Raw genomic sequence first — 19830 nt, 5'->3', positions numbered from 1 at the left:
ATTCTTTTTTTTTTTCACAAAAATGATTTTTTAGCCCCCAGCTTTGTATTTTTACAAGGGTAACAGAATAAATTGGACCCCAAAAGTTGTTGTTCAATTTGTCCTGAGTACGCTGATACCCCGTATGTGGGGGGGAACCACTGTTTGGGCGCATGGCAGAGCTCGGAAGGGAAGGAGCGCCATTTGGAATGCAGACTTAGATGGATTGGTCTGCAGGCGTCACGTTGCATTTGCAGAGCCCCTGATGTACCCAAACAGTAGAAACCACCCACAAGTGACCCCATATTGAAACTAGACCTCCCATGGAACTTATCTAGATGTGTTGTGAAAACTTTGAACCCCCAAGTGTTTCACTACAGTTTACAACGCAGAGCCGTGAAAATAAAAAATCCTTTTTTTTCCCACAAAAATGATTTTTAGCCCCCCAAATTTTTATTTTCCCAAGGATAACAAGAGAACTTGGACCCAAAAAGTTGTTGTCCAATTTGTCTCGAGTACGATGATACCCCATATGTTGGGGTAAACCCCTGTTTGGGCGCACGGGAGAGCTCGGAAGTGAAGGAGCACTGTTTTACTTTTTCAATGCAGAATTGGCTGGAATTGAGATCGGACGCCATGTCGCGTTTGGAGAGCCCCTGATGTGTCTAAACAGTGGAAACCCCCAATTATAACTGAAACCCTAATCCAAACGCACCCCTAACCCTAATCCCAACTGTAACCCTAACCACACACCTAACCCTGACACACCCCTAATTCTAATCCCAACCCTAATCCCAACCGTAAATGTAATACAAACCCTAACCCTAACCCTAGCCCTAACCCTAGCCCTAACCCTAACCCTAATGGGAAAATGGAAATAAATACATTTTTTTTAATTTTATTATTTTTCCCTAAGGCTAGGTTCACATTGCATTAGGGAAATCCGTTTAGCACTAGCGGATTGCGCTAACGCAATGTCTTTTTAGGTGTCGTGTTTAGTGGTCGCGTTAACGTCCCCGCTCTGGAAGATCGGGGATCGGACCTCGGGCGCGCCGCGGACGCTGCAAGCAGCGTCTGAGGCGCGCCACAAAAGAACGGCACCTTGCTAGCGCGAGCCGAAAATGGCACGCTCTAGCGATGCGCTACACCCGAAAATCACATTGCTGTCAATGGTTGTGCTAACGGACCCGTTGCACGGCGTTAATTGTGACATTTTCGCCGTGCAACGCTGTCCGTTAGCGTTAACCCATTAACGCAATGTGAACCTAGCCTAACTAAGGGGGTGATGAAGGGGGGTTTGATTTACTTTTATAGCGAGTTTTTTATATCGGATTTTTATGATTGGCAGCCGTCACACACTAAAAGACGCTTTTTATAGCAAAAAAGTTTTTGCGTCTCCACATTTTGAGACCTATAATTTTTCCATATTTTGGTCCACAGAGTCATGTGAGGTCTTGTTTTTTGCGGGACGAGTTGACGTTTTTATCGGTTACATTTTCGGACATGTGACAGTTTTTGATCGCTTTTTATTCCGATTTTTTTGTGAGGCAGAATGACCAAAAACCAGCTATTCATGAATTTCTTTTGGGGGAGGCGTTTATACCGTTCCGCGTTTGGTAAAATTGATGAAGCAGTTTTATTCTTCGGGTCAGTACGATTACAGCGATACCTCATTTATATCATTTTTTTTATGTTTTGGCGCTTTTATACGATAAAAGCTATTTTATAGAAAAAATAATTATTTTGGCATCGCTTTATTCTCAGGACTATAACTTTTTTATTTTTTTGGTTATGATGCTATATGGCGGCTCGTTTTTTGCGGGACAAGATGACGTTTTCAGAGGTACCATGGTTATTTATATCCGTCTTTTTGATCGCGTGTTATTCCACTTTTTGTTCAGCGTTATGATAATAAAGCGTTGTTTTTTGGCTCGTTTTTTTTTTTTTTTTCTTACGGTGTTCACTGAAGGGGTTAACTAGTGGGCCAGTTTTATAGGTCGGGTCGTTACGGACGCGGCGATACTAAATATGTGTACTTTTATTGTTTTTTTTGTTTTTTTTTATGTAAAGAAATGTATTTATGGGAATAATATTTTTTTTTTTCTGCTTTATTTAGGAATTTTTTTTTTATTTTTTTTTACAAGTGTGGAAATTTTTTTTTTTACTTTTTCACTTTGTCCCAGGGGGGGACATCACAGATCACCGATCTGACAGTGTGCACAGCACTCTGTAAGATCGGCGATCTCATTCATCGCTGCAGCGTTACCAAGTGCCTGCAGGCGACCCGGAAGTGCTCCCTGCAGGACCCGGATGCAGCCCGGCGGCCATTTTGGATCCGGGGACTGCAGGGAGAAGACGCTCGGTACACGGTGAGCACATCACCGTGTACCGATCGTCTCAGGGAAGCCCGCAGGGAGCCCTCTCCCTGCGCGATGCTTCCCTGCACCGCCGGCACACCGCGATCATCTTTGATCGCGGTGTGCCGGGGGTTAATGTGCCGGGAGCGGTCCGTGACCGCTCCTGGCACATAGTGCCGGATGTCAGCTGCGATAGGCAGCTGACACCCGGCCGCGATCGGCCGCGCTCCCCCCGTGAGCGCGGCCGATCGCATATGACGTACTATCCCGTCCATGGGAATTAAGTCCCAGGTCACCTGGACGGGATAGTACGTCATATGGGATTAAGGGGTTAAAACTGAAAGTCTCCACTTCAATTGCATCTCAGCTGTTTCATTTTAAATAAACAAAAAATGGCCTGCAGAGCAGAAATCACAAAAATTCGGTCACTGTCCAAATATTACTGGACCTAACTGTATATATCTACCCAACTACATATTCATCTGTTATCTAATGGATATTTATCTGATATCTATATTAGCATTGAGGAAGTAATGCAAGTCTCCTTTTACTATGCCATTTACTGAACTTAATGGTGTTGTTGCCTGAAAGTATATTAAGATAATAATGTAAGCAGTATACAGCAATTACCCACTGAAGTGCATATCCTAAGAGGTTTTAAAGTGAAGGTATTCCTATTAATATCATAGGACACTGTGGTAGTGACAAATTCTAAAGATGACAAATAATGTCGGCTACATTAATGTCTGTTGTGAACATTAGGCTTTCTTGCTCACGATATATTGAATTTTTGTTGAGTGGTCCTGCTGACTACTCTAACTACATATCACTACAGTACATAAGAGAAAATTGCTTCATATCAGTGACTGTTTCCATTCTTGTAATTATTGGATATTACAGCTATAACTGGGTTATATAACTGTAGAACACAATATAAGGAGCTATGGTTACTGCTCGATCTAATGTACTTCACGTGTTGCTGAAGCTTTCAGCTTAGTTGCCTATTATGCAATCTTGGAATAATTTAGCATATACAAAAAACATATTTGAGACTAAACAAGAAACAGCAATTTCATGTTAGAGCGCTGTGGAAATTAATGGCGCTATATAAGCAAGTGAAAAAAAAAAAATAACAGAACCAGGTGTTTTCTATCTCACGGGATTCTAGTAAAAGAGTAAATCTAGAATGTGTTCAATAGCAGCGAGGATCGCTTGTAAATGTTATTTCTGAGCACTAAAATACAACTAGATGAAGTTGACTACACACAGGTGAGCTTACGCGTCCTCACTCTTCGCACACCTCTTTATAGCTCTTGGCTTTCTCGGATGATCCCACAGAGAATGAATGGAGCTGCTGTGTTGAGCACCTTTACATTCAGGAGATCAATGGGGGTTCCAGCAGTCAATTCGCCAATCGATCTAGAAGTGATCACCTGCTCTGTGGATAGGAGTACCCAGTTAACATAAAATGTCTTTACAATTCTAATTTGTACATAGAATTTAAAAAAAGGAAAAAACAAACAAACAATTTTTGTGTTAAATCTGTCAAATATAATTTGTGAACAAATAAAGAGTGACAAGAATTTGATCCTGCAAATTTAATTAATGTAATCAAATATATAAACATTAGATTTATGTGCATAGTAACATAGTAACATAGTTAGTAATAATAGTTGATATTACATAAAAAGTACAAATATAGAGAAGACCATCCTTATTAAGGCATTCCATCAATAACTAGTGGATGGGACCACCTTCACACAAGTAATTTCAGAGATGTGTTAACATAGAAAACATTCTTGCTTATTGGAATGGCGTTGCCCATTTAGATGAGTGAATTACACAAGATGGCAGTCTCGACTCAATGTAGATGAGATAGACCTTAAACGGAACCTTCCACTAGGCTTTCAGAATATAATCTACAGATGCCACCTTTAATGCCTTTTTACAGCAGTCTAGCAAGTTGTATAAGTTCCACATGCCCTCTGCATAACAAAAAAAAAACACCTTTTACAGTGTGGTCTGTTCTGGTAAGCAACACAAGTCTACCTTGGAGCCTCTTATCTCCTCGCAATCATCGTCCTCCTACCCTGCTTCATGTCCTATGTCATCACACAGTGTCCCCAATCACGCTCCTGCGCACGCGTATTTCACTCTACAATGGACATGCGCCAAGAAACTCTTAAGAGTGCTGTTGACTCAGAGGTATAGCTGGCGCATGAGCACTACAGTACTTTGCTCTGCCCTCAGCATGGTGAAGAATGCCTACACAGAAGCACGATTGGGGGACATTGTGTAGATTACATAGGACGCGTCATCCACCTGAAGCAGGGCATTCAAGGATGCAGATTGCGATGAAGCTCTAGATCAAGACCAGTGAGGTCCACTGCACCGTATGGGAGGAAAATAAAAGGTATTTTTTCGGCTATGCAGAGGGGTTTGAGGACTTATACGCAGTTTGCTAGAACATTGTAAAAGTGGCTTTAACGATGGTGATCAGTTTATATTGGGAAAACCTGCCGACAGGTTCCTTTAACTAGACATGGTGTACAAATAAATGGTCACAGTGCTGTGGCATTCTAGATACAATGCAAAATAATGCAATCAGAAAAAGAAAAACAAAGTGTTATATATTCAGTGAAAACAGATTGTCAAAATGTATTTTAGTATTCTCCATATAAACAATTATACTTATTTGCATATATAATGAAGGAAACGGCATCATACTATTTACAGTAAATTATTACAAACCTGTATCTTTACAAATGCGCTCACTGGCTTGCTCACATGCCATAAATTCAACACATCTAAAAAAGTAATTGCACTGCAATTAAATGAAGCGTATCCAAGTATTATAAACTAGAAACATACAAATATCATGTACAAGTCATCAGTGCATAATTTGCTAATGTTTGAGGTAACATCAGAAGCAAAATCATTGTCCTTACATATCCTTTAATAAGGACGAAAATCTATGAATAGCAGGTATGTGCCCATGATAATGATAATACGAAAACAAAAAGGTCAGAATCACATTCAAGTGCTGTGGGGTTTACATGGTTGTGGGATTAGTGTAATTACAGGGAAAACGTGCAAGGTGCATAGAATAACATCTATATATCAGGATATTTTTTATAGAGTAACTAAACTTTTGCAAACATTTTTTAGCCCTTTAATTTACTGTGGATTGGTTGCTGTCCGGGCATTGAGACACCCACCAATTGCTTCAAAGACATTGGAGAAGTGCACAGATCAGAAGGCAAGAGTGGACAAACCATTAGTGCAACCTGTGGAGCCACAAGGGTGCCCAAGAGAAAAAGAGGTCCACTACCACCTCTAAAGCCATAAGCAGCCTCTATCACAGACAACACTCATTATGAGTTATTGGACTGTAAAGCGCCCATATACCATTCCAGCACTTGGGCCTTTCCTGTCTGTGTCCACATTGGCAGGAGTGCACAAGAATGGAGTATGGATTCAATAAAAAGTGTACAGATTTAATAAAAGGTATGTACATTTCTATTGAATATCTCTGGTTATCTGCTTTTTTCTCCTGTGCTTCACACTTATCAATGGTCTTTTCAGCGATCAGTAAAGGTCTCTGGATCTAGACCCCCAACCTATCCTGAAGAAAATTACAGGCCCCCAAAAATAAATTAAACATTTTTTTTAAAGAGTTTAGTTTGGTGGGGTGGACCAGGTCCCGAGACCCTAACCTGTAGGGAACTAAAAAGCCAACAAAATATGTTTTTTGAAAAATTCACAATGAAATGGAGGAAAGGTGTCAGAGTGACTGTGCTGCAGGAGAGAAAGATCCAGACACCGAGGTATAAAGAAGTAGTTTTATTACACGTCAGGCTCGGTATGAGCTCTTTTTCAAATAAAAGCTACACAATGTGGATGTATAGATTATACGTTTGAAAAAAGGGCCCATTCCAAACCTGAAACGTGTAATAAAACTACTTCTCAACTGCCCCGGAGTCTGGATTCTTTCTGTCCTGCAGTAACGTGGTCACTTACGCCTTTCCTCCATTTTAAGCAGAAGATGATCTTTTTCTGCTGGTGGACTTCAGGGACTGATTAACTTTTAAAAAAACATATTGCAGTTGTGACACACACACATCAGGTGAGCAACATCCCCACGTAGCATATCATACTACCCCATGGGCACTTGTCTCTCCTTTTCTTTTTGTAAAAATTCAGTTTTTATTTCATAGATTTTTTTTTCCACTTTTGATTTAACAAAAATCATGCCACCCTACTACAGCTTTGACTAACTATCTGTCGACATGTGTTTGTTTTTCTTTTAAAAAAAAAACCATTTTCTTAGGTAAAAGGCCCTGGAAGAGTTATATTTTCAATGCAAGGGAATGGTCTTGATTGCAAAAATATTTTAGTGTGTGTAAAGTGACAAAGAAAACTTTCGAAAATTACTTGAATTAAGAATGATAGATGCACAGTTCTCCAAACATCAGTGCTGGCCAAGGATCCGGAAGATCCACTTACTGTTTTGGCTTCAACACAGGAGACCTTCCTCCTTCACTTATCTCATCACCCACACTGGAAAGTGGAGGAAATGCTTTCCTCTGTAAAAACAATGCTGTAAGCGGAAGGACCCCCTGATACCTTATGATTGGAGAAGCTTTTTTAAAGTCTAAGGTTCATCTTTTATTCTCACGCTACACACATTAAAACATTTTAAAGATGTACAGGCCTATTAAGGAATATTTTTCCCATTCGGGAGAAAATTACAATGATCAAAAAGAAGTTAATAGAACCTGACTTGTTGAGTTTTCATTAATTGTTCTGTAAGGAAAACAAAAAAAACAAAAAAAAAAAATCAGTAGACTTCTCTTTTCTTGTTTTACATTCACTTGTCACCCGATGACAAACCATTTCAGTGCAACCTTTCTTGTAACGCAGTGTGAACTGGATAGACGATGACTGCAGGACTATCTTAATAGGTAATACTCTATTTGGGATGGGAGCTTAGGAGCTATTAAGTGAGGGCTATTTCAACCACTTGCGGAGCAGTCTTGGGGCATAGTTATTAAAAACTGATTATATCTTGTTAACACTGGTGCTATATAGGCAACATTATCACCCAAAATTGTGACACTGGGTAGCATGTTGGAATTTAACTGCTGTTACCAAAGGTAAATTTTGGGTGGAAAAAAAGAGAGTGGCATGTGACATTTAACTATTTCCTATGAGGAAAACATTTTAAATGTCCTAGCTCTAGTCAAAAATATGAAAAATCCTCTGTCCAAGTACGTCCAGCCTACAAATTTCAGGCAAATGACTGAACTTATGTATATAACTTAGGTGGAGGTTTAGAAAAATGTACAATTTTGTGCATATTACTAACATGGGAAGCTCTTAGATTTAACCAAATGTGATGGTTAAATTGTAAAGTCTAAGTGACAACCAGTATTGACCACCATTACTTTATTGGAAGGAGTAGACCCTGTTCACACTGCATTTGTACCGTGCGACTATAACTGTCAGATTCAGAGGTAACCCCTGATGGAGCCGTAGAGTGTCACAAGACAAATGGGGGTACAAATGTAATGTATTTCTGGGGGTGTTTATCTTTTCACATGGGCACAAAAATGAAGTACATATTTACCATTTGACAGCTGTAGTGTACAACAGTGATAGGACATTGATTTTGAACGTTGATTTGGTTTATATATGACCCAATACCTTAGTGTCTTCACGTTATCTGGATGTGCTTGGATACCATTAGCCATTACAAAGCTTCCCCTACATACTGTACACTCACTTTCATTAATTATGTGTAGTTAAAACAATCTTTAGTGCTTTGTTAATTAGGGATTTGATGAGGATTTTTATGACACTGTAGATCATTATATAAACAGATCTATATATACATCAATGGCATAAATTCTTGGATTAGAACATTGTATTGCTAAATCAGACTACATACTCCAAAATTGGCCCGTAATTTAAGGCTAACAAACTGAAGGTACTTATATATTTGGCTGTATTTTAATATTATACATTCTCTACATTTTTTTTTTTTTTTAGAGGAGCAGCTTTCTAGTCAAAGCTTTGTTAACCTGGCCATAGACCAACAAAAATTTTGCCAGTATGAATTATCAGGGAAATCTCTCCCTTTCCTCAAACAAAAACGCGGCCATGAAGACTCACTATATTAGTTTGGACAAAAATAATCTGGCTTAAATTTACATAGTTAAGAAGAACACTGCTCCACCAGAACACACGGCAAAGTGGTCAAGCTGTTAGAAATAGAGGCAACTAGACTACTTGACTGTCACCATGCATACTGTAGAACTGTCAGTGTGTATATTGGCTATTAGCAATATCAAATTAATATTTTTTCAGCTACAGCATTAATAATTAATCTTACATAATAATAACATGCTTTGAGCAACCTTAAACGTAATTCTAACTATCCAAACCATCCAAAGAACGGGGCTCCGAAATGCGTCATTGGAATAAAGTGGTGGCTGTCCATGCTCCATTCATTGCGTATGTTCTTGGCCATCTCCAGCAATACTATAGAGAATTAATGGAGTAGTGGCATGCATGAAGGCCACTGTTCTACTTCAGAGTTCCACTCTTAGGATCGGTGGAGGTCTCAACAATCATTTGGATAAGTTTTAATTTTAAATGTTGGGAATACCTCCTTAGGTTAGTCACAGATAATGACTAACTGCTGTACAACAGATCTTGCTACTGTAAACTAACCTCTAATTTATCCGTGTTTTCTCAAGGTTTTTAGACTATGTGCCCCTAGTAAAACAAACTTCTTAAAATAATGACTTCCAAATACTCTTTCTTTCCTCTTCCACTGCTACTAATCATCGATCCCTGCACATCTGGCATTAGTGAGATGTAATGACTGCTGTAGGGGCAATAAGAATAAATTAAAGGGGGCGGAAGTTAGAATAAAAAAATATATGTTTTACTATTTGAGACACATGCCAAGCTTCAAAATCTTAGGTGAAACGTTTCTTGCACAGTTTTTGGCTGAGAATGCATTTAGAAGTTAATGGAGGCAGGAGAGTTCTTGCACAACTATTGAGATGGAAAATGTAACATTACACATCACACCATTTCAAGGAATTTATTATTTGGGACAATGACGCAGGCAGTCTTTATAGAATGTGCAGGTTTGATGTTCCAAAGGTTCTTTCATGTATAAAATGTAAGATGTTCATTTTATTGACTAGTCACTAGTGATGAGCGAATGTGCTCGGATAAGGTCTTATTAGACCATGCTCAACTGTTAACCGAGTGTCTTCAGTGTGCTCAAAAAATATGTTCGAGTTCCCATAACTGCATGTCTCGTGGTTATTAAACAGCCACAATACGATCACAGATTGCCTAACAGGCAATCCTTGCATGTGTTGCAGCTGTCTAACAACCGCGAGACATGCAGCTACGAGAACTCAGACATATTTTTTGAGTATGCCAAAGACACTCTGCAACATCTTCTGATAAAACGTTATCCAAGCACGTTCGCTCATCACTACTAGTCACCTTATAGATGCCCTTATGTATTGAAATTATTTCTGTGATGGTTCTGTGCTTTATCTGTGGGATACCATCAGATGTGCAGTAGGAATGTCCTCCCTAAAATAAAGGAACTCTGCTTCCATCATTCATGGAATAAGCCTCAATTAATAAAGAAACTTGGTTCAGCCAATAAAACAGCGTGAGACATCTTATCTGTTGAGAAACATCTTCCAAACCAGAAAGGCAGACGATCTGTTGAGTTCCTTCGAACCGGCCTGATGTCATTCCAGGCTACAGACATCTGCACTGATATCATTCACTGTGCCACAATACATTGTGCCATAAAGTGTGTTCTTCAGGTGAAACAGAAATGACATGGAAGTGCAGCGTGTTTATCTTAGAGACATGTCGTCATTGTTGCTTTTCCTTAGACACGATATATAGAAAGGCACACTTGTTTCCATTCTTAGCCAGTACCATGGCTGCTGTAGTCAAAAACTCCTTTCTTAAAGAAAGGTGAAAATTCGCAAATTGTATGTTTGGAGAGGGTCAGGCTGACCTTATCGATATGCAGAGGCGATGTTGGAGACTTCAGCATCACAGAGAAAAAGTTTCGGAGGTATTTCTAAAAAGGGACAAAAACAGCCATTATGTTAAAAACTGAAATTAAATTTACAACTGAATTACTTCTATTTTTGAGAAAATAAATTTAGAACCTGCCTGAGCTAACAGTTGTTTTGTGCCAAAGAGGTGTCTCAAAACATATAGCAAACACTGGCCTTCAAACTTTCCTTTTACAAGGTACCTTGGCATTGAAATATTTCTGGCTGGAAGATGTTCTCTCGGGTCCATTAGGAATGTATTTATTGAAATTTTAATAGATTTTTAAGGGTCAAGAACATGCTGTAGATGAATATCTCATAATGATGGATCAGTAAAATCAGCACATTCTAGCTGGCACTCATTTAGTAATTTATCCTGAATGTTTCTTAAAGGTAAATCATACGCAGTAAAATTTTCTCCCAGTGTATAGCATGAACGTGGTACAAGGATAAAATTGGCAAACTGAGTCTTCTGTTTAATTTAAACCCCTGATGGCCCAAGTCATACATTTTTAGTTCACTACTTACCAAAATGAAAAGATAGTATAAACAATTCATGCTACACAAAGCTTTGCAGGATTATTTTTTTAAATTGTTTCCACATTGGGAATACTTACCTGGTAAATTCCAGTTCAGCCATTGGTTATGCCATTATTTGTTAAAGTTTTATTCACTAATGATATGCCAAACAAATGCTTGTGATGGTTATAACCCATCAGTGCTCTCAGCGGTGAGACCTACATATATGGCATAAGACCGATTTAGCTATGGGTTGGTGGCACATGGTTGGCAAGGCAATTAAACTGGTATGACCACTGGAGTGGTGAAAGATACAGGGCCACCAGTAGAGATAAATACACTACACTGAGCCTAATTGAATTTAGCAAAAAGAAGGCCAGAAAAGGCAAACGTTATTTGGACAATCTATTCAAAATAGATTTTTTTTAATTAAAATAAATTATTTATTTCTACATATAAAAAAATACAGTACATAAAAAAGTACCTAAATACACTATTTTTGCAAAATTCTAATTACCTTCATATGATAGAAATTCTACCTACAGTAAGGCTATATTCACACTTAGCGGTTTTTACCGCGGAACCGCCGCGATTTTGATGCTGCGGGTCCGCAGCAGTTTCCATAGCGTTTACAGTAACATGTAAACCCTATGGAAACCGCAAACCGCTGTGCACATGCTGCGGGAAAAACCGCGCGGGAACGCAGCGGTTTACAACCCGCAGCATGTCACTTCTTTGTGCAGAATCGCTGCGATTCTGCACCCATAGGAATACATTGAACCGCTTACTTCCCGCATGGGGCTGTGCCCACGTTGCGGGAAGTAAGCGGATAATGTGCGGGTGGTACCCGGGGTGGAGGAGAGGAGACTCTCCTCCAGGCCCTGGGAACCATATTTGGGGTTAAAAAATAAAAAATCTGGTTATACTCACCCTCTGATGTCCGGAGCTCCTGGGCGCTGCACGCGGCTGTCCGGTCAGAGTTGCTGTGCGACCAGGACCTGCGGTGACGTCGCGGTCACATGACCGTGACGTCACGAAGGGTCCTTCTCCCACAGCATCTTAGGAACCGGACCGCCGGGTGCAGCGCCCAGGAGATCCGGACATCAGAGGGTCAGTATAACCAATTCTTATTATTTTTAACATTACTATTGATGCTGCATATTGCTGCATATGCAGCATCAATAGTATAGGCGGAAACCCGCAGCGGAAAACGCGGAACAAACCGCGATAAATCTGCAGGGAGAACCGCAGTTGTTTTGCCCTGCAGATTTATCAAATCCGCTGCGGGAGAACCCGCAGGGACCCGACGCAAGGTGTGAACATAGCCTAATTCTTACAGCAGAAGCACCAGTGTCCACCTTTTATGGCAGCTGGAAACCTACAGCATTGACATTTATAGCCCATAAATTAGTAAATGGGGCTGAGGTTCTGTCAGTCTACAGATATCTCCCCTTTTTAAGTCTCAACCCACAGGAATTTCCAGACAGGCCCGACTAGTGATGGATCAAGCCTTGCAAGCACAAATCAAAATAAGTCATGTCACAGCTATTCACAAATGACAACAAAGGAATTGAATTTACCACGCAATTCGGGCCAGCAGTGACAGCTTGTCATCTTTTGGAATGGCCTTGGCAAGCAGCTACCAAAGTGTTTGACATGAATCATCCTAAAAACCCTTTTCCCACATAAATAAAAAAAGTGGAATGACTGATAAGTTTGAATGATTAAAGTTACAAGAACGATTAGGCCTAGAATTTGCGATCAGCTAAGTATTGAATATTTTCATCAGCGGCTTCTTTACTCCTGTGTCTATAGTCTTAGAGGGCACAGCTGCACATTTATTTCAGAGCACTATATTGTAGTTTAAGGGGATTCCAACCCTTCCTCCTAAAATTGCAATGGTTACCTCAGTGGCTAGTGATTGGCTGCAGTGATCATGTGCTTGTCCAGCAGAAAGACGTACAGGCTACCCAGGCAGCGTTAGAGGAGAGAAGGGGAGTATTCTTTTTTCAATTTAATATTTTACATTATTCTTGAGGATTTTTGTATCAACCAGAGTTGGGGCATCTCAAACCGTACATCTACTTTGTGATGCCCCTGATAGTTCGGTGTCTCCACAGATCTTGATACGTGGATATGCATTCTGTGAAGTGTATCCTTTAATCCAAGTACTGCACAGTAATTTGTGTAGAGAAAAAAAATCTTCAAAAATGCAATGTAGCAGAAAGTGCTACATTAAAGGGGGTTGCATGTTTCTAAAAAAAAAAAAAAAAAACTCCGGGATCTGGACACTCCTCTATATTGGTCAGAGTAGATACTGCCTACAAAGAGTCTCCTTGTCTGGAGGACATGTCCATTCATTACACAGACAGCCTTTGGAGGGCACATCCACAACAGTTGGATGCGCAGTGGATTTTACAGTATTGGCATGGAGATTGACAATTTGTGATCTCAATTAAACTTTTTGGCCCCTTCAGTGAACTAGAAGTTGCATTCCGTTGATCGCTTGTATGGCTTACATATGGCAATGGAAGGATTAAAAGGGATATCTAGGACTTTAAAAAAATTTAAAAAAATTGTGCCTAAGCACTAACAGGCAGGTAGTTGCTACATACCTAAATATAAAGAGACCAGTAGCGCTTCTAACCTCAAGAACCCCCAGCAAGTAATGATACAAATCCACCCTTTAGTATCGTAGTCTATAAAAATGATAGATAATATAATACCTGCGCTGGGTAAAAAAATCCTCCACTCTATATGACCAAATGTTACCACAAGAAAGATATAGAATTTACCAGACACTGACCATATTATTGTGAAATTAACCACAAAGTAGCGAAAACAACGCTATGTAAGAAACCAGGATAGTTTTGTCTCAAAATACATAGATATTGCAAATGATATGGACTTTTACCTCTATTATCTACAGTGGTGACGTGGGATCTTCTTGTAGTGCTCTTTATAGAAGATGTCGGCTGTTACCGCGGGTCCGATGGTAATCTTCAGGTAGAGCAGCTTTGGGCGCTGCCCCGGCCGGTGGCAAAACGTTCCAGGCTCACCTACCACGTGGAATGAATGAGCGCTTGAATAGTCGCTAGGTTCTCTGCCGAAGCAGGACCTTCCGTGACGTCACGGTCACGTGAATGTTCACGTGACTGGGCTAAGGGAAGCGAAATGGACCAATTCCAACGCGTTTCGGAACACGTCAGTTCCGAAACGCATTGGAATTGGTCCGTTTCGCTTCCCTTAGCCCAGTCACGTGAACATTCACGTGACCGTGACGTCACGGAAGGTCCTGCTTCGGCAGAGAACCTAGCGGCTATTCAAGCGCTCATTCATTCCACGTGGTAGGCGAGCCTGGAGCGTTTTGCCACCGGCCGGGGCAGCGCCCAAAGCTGCTCTACCTGAAGATTACCATCGGACCCGCGGTAACAGCCGACATCTTCAATAAAGAGCACTACAAGAAGATCCCACGTCACCACTGTAGATAATAGAGGTAAAAGTCCATATCATTTGCAATATCTATGTATTTTGAGACAAAACTATCCTGGTTTCTTACATAGCGTTGTTTTCGCTACTTTGTGGTTAATTTCACAATAATATGGTCAGTGTCTGGTAAATTCTATATCTTTCTTGTGGTAACATTTGGTCATATAGAGTGGAGGATTTTTTTACTCAGCGCAGGTATTATATTATCTATCAGTTGCTACATACCTGCCTGTTGTGCCCGACACTGATCTCCGCCGATGATACAGATAGCGGCGATGGAGAAGCCGGCACGGTGTGGCCCGCTTCACTGCTTCAGCCCTTCGGCTGTCTTGGTCAGCGGGCTGGACTAGAACAGCCAGAGGGCCGGACTTTGCCCATGTCTGGAATAGAACATACTCAATGGGTGTTTTTCTGCTGTCCGAGAAAAAAAAAAAAATCGAGCAGCACCCAGGCACTTCACACGGATGATTAGCAGACATAATACATGTATTCACAGTTGGTCTGATAAACTGGCATGACTAACTGAACCTAGATGTAAAATGACAGGACTATTTTTGTGTTTCAAAAGTAAAATCTTAAGCTATAGTTTTCTAGCACAAGAGTCCAGATAAAATCAGATGCAAATACAACCTAAAATTTCAGAGTAGAGTTTAAGTTAACCGGCAACTGTAAAATTAGTGACTAACTCTTCCCCATACGACATTTGGTGTGGATTTTATCACTTGTGGATGTACCTTAAACCCTACAGTGCACACTCCATAGACAGTCAGGCAATAGTCTAGTAGGTTTGAGCGACTTTTACTTTTTTAGGGTCGAGTTGGGTTTCGCGAAACCCGACTATCTCAAAAGTGGAGTCGAGTGAAATCGGCCGATTATGGCGAAAAGTCGGGGATCGACCAAAACATGAAACCCAATGCAAAGTCAATGGGTATTTTTTTCCTCTCTCTCTCTCCCGTCCCTGAACAGAAAAGCTGGTGTTACACATTGCAAATCGCTACAGCGCACAAGCGACAAGATGGCGATAGGCATCCACACCCCTAAGACCTATGTCATGACTCTGCCCACGCTCCTTCATTGGCTGAAAAAATGGCGCCAAGCGCGTCATACGAAACGCGACTTTGGCGCGAAGATCGCCGACCGCATGGCCGATCCCACACTAGGATCGGGTCGGGTTTCATGAAACCCGACTTTGCCAAAAGTCGTCGACTTTTGAATTTGTCCGATCCGTTTCGCTCAAGCCTATAGTCTAGTATAAGCGCTACAGACCGCAGCAGTATTTAGTATCCAAAATATACACTATTTTGCTTTCAAATAATCTCTATAAATTAGTATTAATAGAGGGGTTGTCCAACTTCTAAAAACAAGTTCTTGGAAAAAGCAGGGACGATAAAAAAAAAATACAAATGGGGCATACTCACTGTTTCTAATCCCAGTAAAGGCAAGAGCGATGATGTCCGACTAGTTGGTCACATGGCCGCTGAAGCGTTTTAACAGCAGGTGACAAACGCAGTGCGACATCCCGTTCCAATCTGACCACTGCAGTCGGACAACCCCATTAATAATTTATCTGTTCAGAACCGCTTAAATCGATAGGTGTTAAGAGATTAGCAAAAAGATTTGCACTACCATGCGACCACTTGGGTTTTTCATGAAAATTGGAACAGCGCGGTGGGAACTTCCTCTGCCAGCCTTTTAACACCATCGTTATGTCACATGAGGTCCTGTAATCACCAGAGGCACCTCCGATGCTGGCATTCGATTATTGGGCAAGGAAGCAGGCGCTGCCACGGAGTGCCGGAGCAGCATAGTTCGACCCGGTTTGCTCATGTCTATTAGGAGTACATCAGTAATAGCTACATAATTTCCAAGAGTAATCATTTATAAGAAATCCACCCATAGGAAAAAAATCTTTCTACAAGAAATTGATATTATAAAAGACTCCTACATTGGATGCACAATGCCAATTGTTTTTGATCTCCCGGGGCGGATAAGCCGGCTGTTTAGTTATGTGGGTAGTGAAGCACAGTGACAGATATGGGAATGTTCAGAAACACTCTAAAGAGGTAGACAAGAAGAGACAGTTGTCAGGCAGGCTGTGTGACCCCCTGACACAGCAATTGAGATCATTAGGAGTTTACTGAAGAGGCTGAAATGAGATGGGAGCCATTCAATCGTTTAGATGTGAGAGGAAAGTAGAGCATGCAGCCACGCTTCAGTCTGCCCGGCATTAAGCTAACTTGTTATTGATTCTTTATTTTAGAAAAGCCACTCGCCAGTGCATTCCAGCCTAATTTAATTTCCCCAAGATACGTGATGTAGGACACCACAGGATTCTCAAATACTAAGATCTTTTTGTGCCTTTAAGTTGTTGTTTTTCTTTTTGCTTTATTTTTCTTAGGTCAATGTTTCTATAGTGATAATTGACCAACTTAATCGTTGACGTATGTGAATTGACCTAATAATTGTTTCGAAGTTTGTTTAACCATGAACTCTGTGCACAACTTTAGTATAAAGCCTCACTTTCTATATACAGTAGCATTATATTCCACAGTGCTGTAGTCTGCAGGTGCTGGATATTAGAAAATAGGCTGCTTGTTCTAACAGATCTGCAGGGCAAATATGGCAACGTGACACCCCCGATAGCTCTGCAGGTTATTACTGGAACATTTATATAAGGGCCACACTTATGGCAGTGATAGCCAAATAGTACATTGTTGCCTAATGAAAAACCTCAGGTCCCTTTGGGAATTTATTTCTGCTTTCCACTAGTGACCCAGTTTTCTTTAACAGGCCATTATATCGAAGTCTTATCATTTATTCTACATATCCAGTGTGTACAGGTCAAGCAATAATATGAATTAAATTCAAAGTTTGCAGCAGGTAGATTTTCTTTGACCTTTTGACTTACATGTACTGATTTTGAGTGCACCTAATGTTATCAGAGTACCCACAACACGTTTCATCAACAAGATTTAATAGATTATTTTGGGCACCAACCGATAAGGTCTTAGTAACAAGTCTGAACCTATTGAATGATCTTCAATGTTATGGACTTAGTTCTCTAGGTATGAAAAGAAGAAAATGCAAAAAAAAAAATTAATATATATTTATGTTTATTTTGCAAATCATATTTGTTTTATGCAAAGAGGTAATCACTGTAGTGCATAAAAAAGTCACCGTCTTATTAAAATTACGGAAAAGTATCCTAATGTTATTACGAGTGGTGCCACTGAGAAGGCAGATGTTATTCCTATGAATATTGTGATCTAATACTGGAGGTAAGAAGAGGCTGCTCACACTGCTGTCCACCCTGTCTGACCTAATATCGGAGACACCAGAGCTGCTGAGGTGAGAAGAGGCTGCTCACACTGCTGTCCACCCTGTCTGATCTAATACTGGAGACACCAGAGCAGCCTAGGTAAGAAGAGGCTGCTCACACTGCTGTCCACCCTGTCTGATCTAATACCGGAGACACCAGAGCTGCTGAGGTGAGAAGAGGCTGCTCACACTGCTGTCCACCCTGTCTGATCTAATACCGGAGACACCAGAGATGCTGAGGTGAGAAGAGGCTGCTCACACTGCTGTCCACCCTATCTGATCTAATACTGGAGACACCAGAGCTGCCTAGGTAATAAGAGGCTGCTCACACTGCTGTCCACCCTGTCTGATCTAATACTGGAGACAACAGAGCTGCTGAGGTAAGAAGAGGCTGCTAACACTGCTGTCCACCCTCTCTGTTTGATCTAATACTGAAGATACCAGGGGTGCGGAGGTAAGAAGAGGCTGCTCACACTGCTGTCCACCCTGTCTGATCTAATGCTGGAGACACCAGAGCTGCTGAGGTAAGAAGAGGCTGCTAATACTGCTGTCCACCCTCTCTGTTTGATCTAATACTGAAGATACCAGGGGTGCGGAGGTAAGAAGAGGCTGCTCACACTGCTGTCCACCCTGTATCTACTCAAATAAAGGAGATACCAGAGGACTGAGTTAAGAAGAGGCTGTATCCACTGCTTTCCATCCTGTGATTCTGATCTAATACTGCAGATATGAGAGGTGCTGAGTTAAGAAGAGACAGATCACACTGCTGTCCACACTGTGTACCTGATCTCATAATGGAGATAACAGGGGTTCTGAACAAAAGGCCGCTCACATTGCTGTTCCCCCTGTCTTTCTGACCTAATACTGGAAATAATAGGGTGCTGAAGTAAGAGAAGGCTGCTGATCCTGTAGTATTGCATACTGAGCTGCTGCTGTAACCTGGATGCAGCTTGACAGTACATAGTATAGGTTCTCTCTTCAGGTCACAGAAATGGAACTTACTAATGAACATGCTCACAGGTACCTGCCCTATTAACATTTCAATCAGTGTAGAATGATAGTGACCGTTTTAAAGTACTAGAATGAATACCTGCCTAAGCAAAACATTGTGATTTGCTAAATGAAAATTGCCTCTTCTGAGAAAAAGAGGACTCTATAGCGCCACCTGTTGGAAGTAGCGATGCTACAAGTCACAATCAACCCTTTAAACGAGTCGTGCAATATGACTTAGGATAAATGAAGTTATTTATCTATTTTTTTAAATAATGAAACTGTCTTTATAATATTTTATGCCAGGACTACCCCTTTAACTAGTGCACTCTATTAGGAAATTGAAATACAGATACCACTCAGAGGAGATGTTATAATGTACCAGTGTTTTGCGCTACATCACGATAGAAAAAAAACGATGTTAAAGTCGTAACTTATTAATGCTTCAGAACCGTGTAGTATAAATAAAAGGAAACCCTTGGATTTCTAAGTTCATTTATTAATGGATTTAGGATCATCACTGGATTCATAGATTAAATAACTAGTGTAGGACTTCATTACCTGCAAAAAGTAAAACCTCACATGATTTAGAATAAAAGCACTCTGCCATAAGCATATAGGAAGACAATGTACAATTACACTATAAGATATATTAGGCTTTTATGCGCTTATTGCTACAATAAAAATGAATCCAACAGCAAAACAAATCGGCAGTTATTCATACATAACGTGATTCTGCTATATAGAGACTGTTGGTACGAGATCGCGTGGTGCTGATTGATAGGGTTGTTGTATGACCTGTTACTCTGTATCATTCAACAATGTAATTACTGCGTAACATTAAGACTATAATTTACCGAGCTGTTATATCATAAACTCTATGTTTGGTTTTGATTATATATCACTCAAATACCTTTTCAGCATTAGTATATACATATTTTTGGAAAAACAACTATGTCCTGCCTTAAATGGGAAGTAGAAAATTAAAATATTAAGGGTGAATGTATACTCTACAGATTTTCTTTATGCATTTGCAAATCGGTTCCATTCACCCGAATAGGACAGATGAA

The 19830-nt window shown here is 40.5% G+C and overlaps 1 protein-coding gene across 3 annotated transcripts in view; it reads right to left on the bottom strand.

Annotated features, from left to right (window-relative positions):
• Positions 1-8385: 8385 nt before the first annotated feature.
• Positions 8386-19830, bottom strand: part of KIF16B (kinesin family member 16B) — a 414534-nt gene continuing 403089 nt past the window's right edge. For 2 of the 3 annotated variants that reach the window (XM_069768754.1, XM_069768755.1), the window contains one exon: positions 8386-10467. In XM_069768754.1, the coding sequence (XP_069624855.1) occupies positions 10309-10467 (159 nt within the window). In that variant the 3' untranslated portion in view covers positions 8386-10308. The remainder of the gene's footprint in view (positions 10468-19830) is intronic. The other variant, XM_069768753.1, reaches the window with a different exon arrangement.

The sequence above is a fragment of the Ranitomeya imitator genome, chromosome 5 (assembly GCF_032444005.1).
Source record: "Ranitomeya imitator isolate aRanImi1 chromosome 5, aRanImi1.pri, whole genome shotgun sequence".
NCBI lineage: Eukaryota > Metazoa > Chordata > Amphibia > Anura > Dendrobatidae > Ranitomeya > Ranitomeya imitator.
The sequence above is the reverse complement of the archived record's forward strand: the minus strand, read 5'-3'. Positions and strand labels throughout refer to the sequence as shown.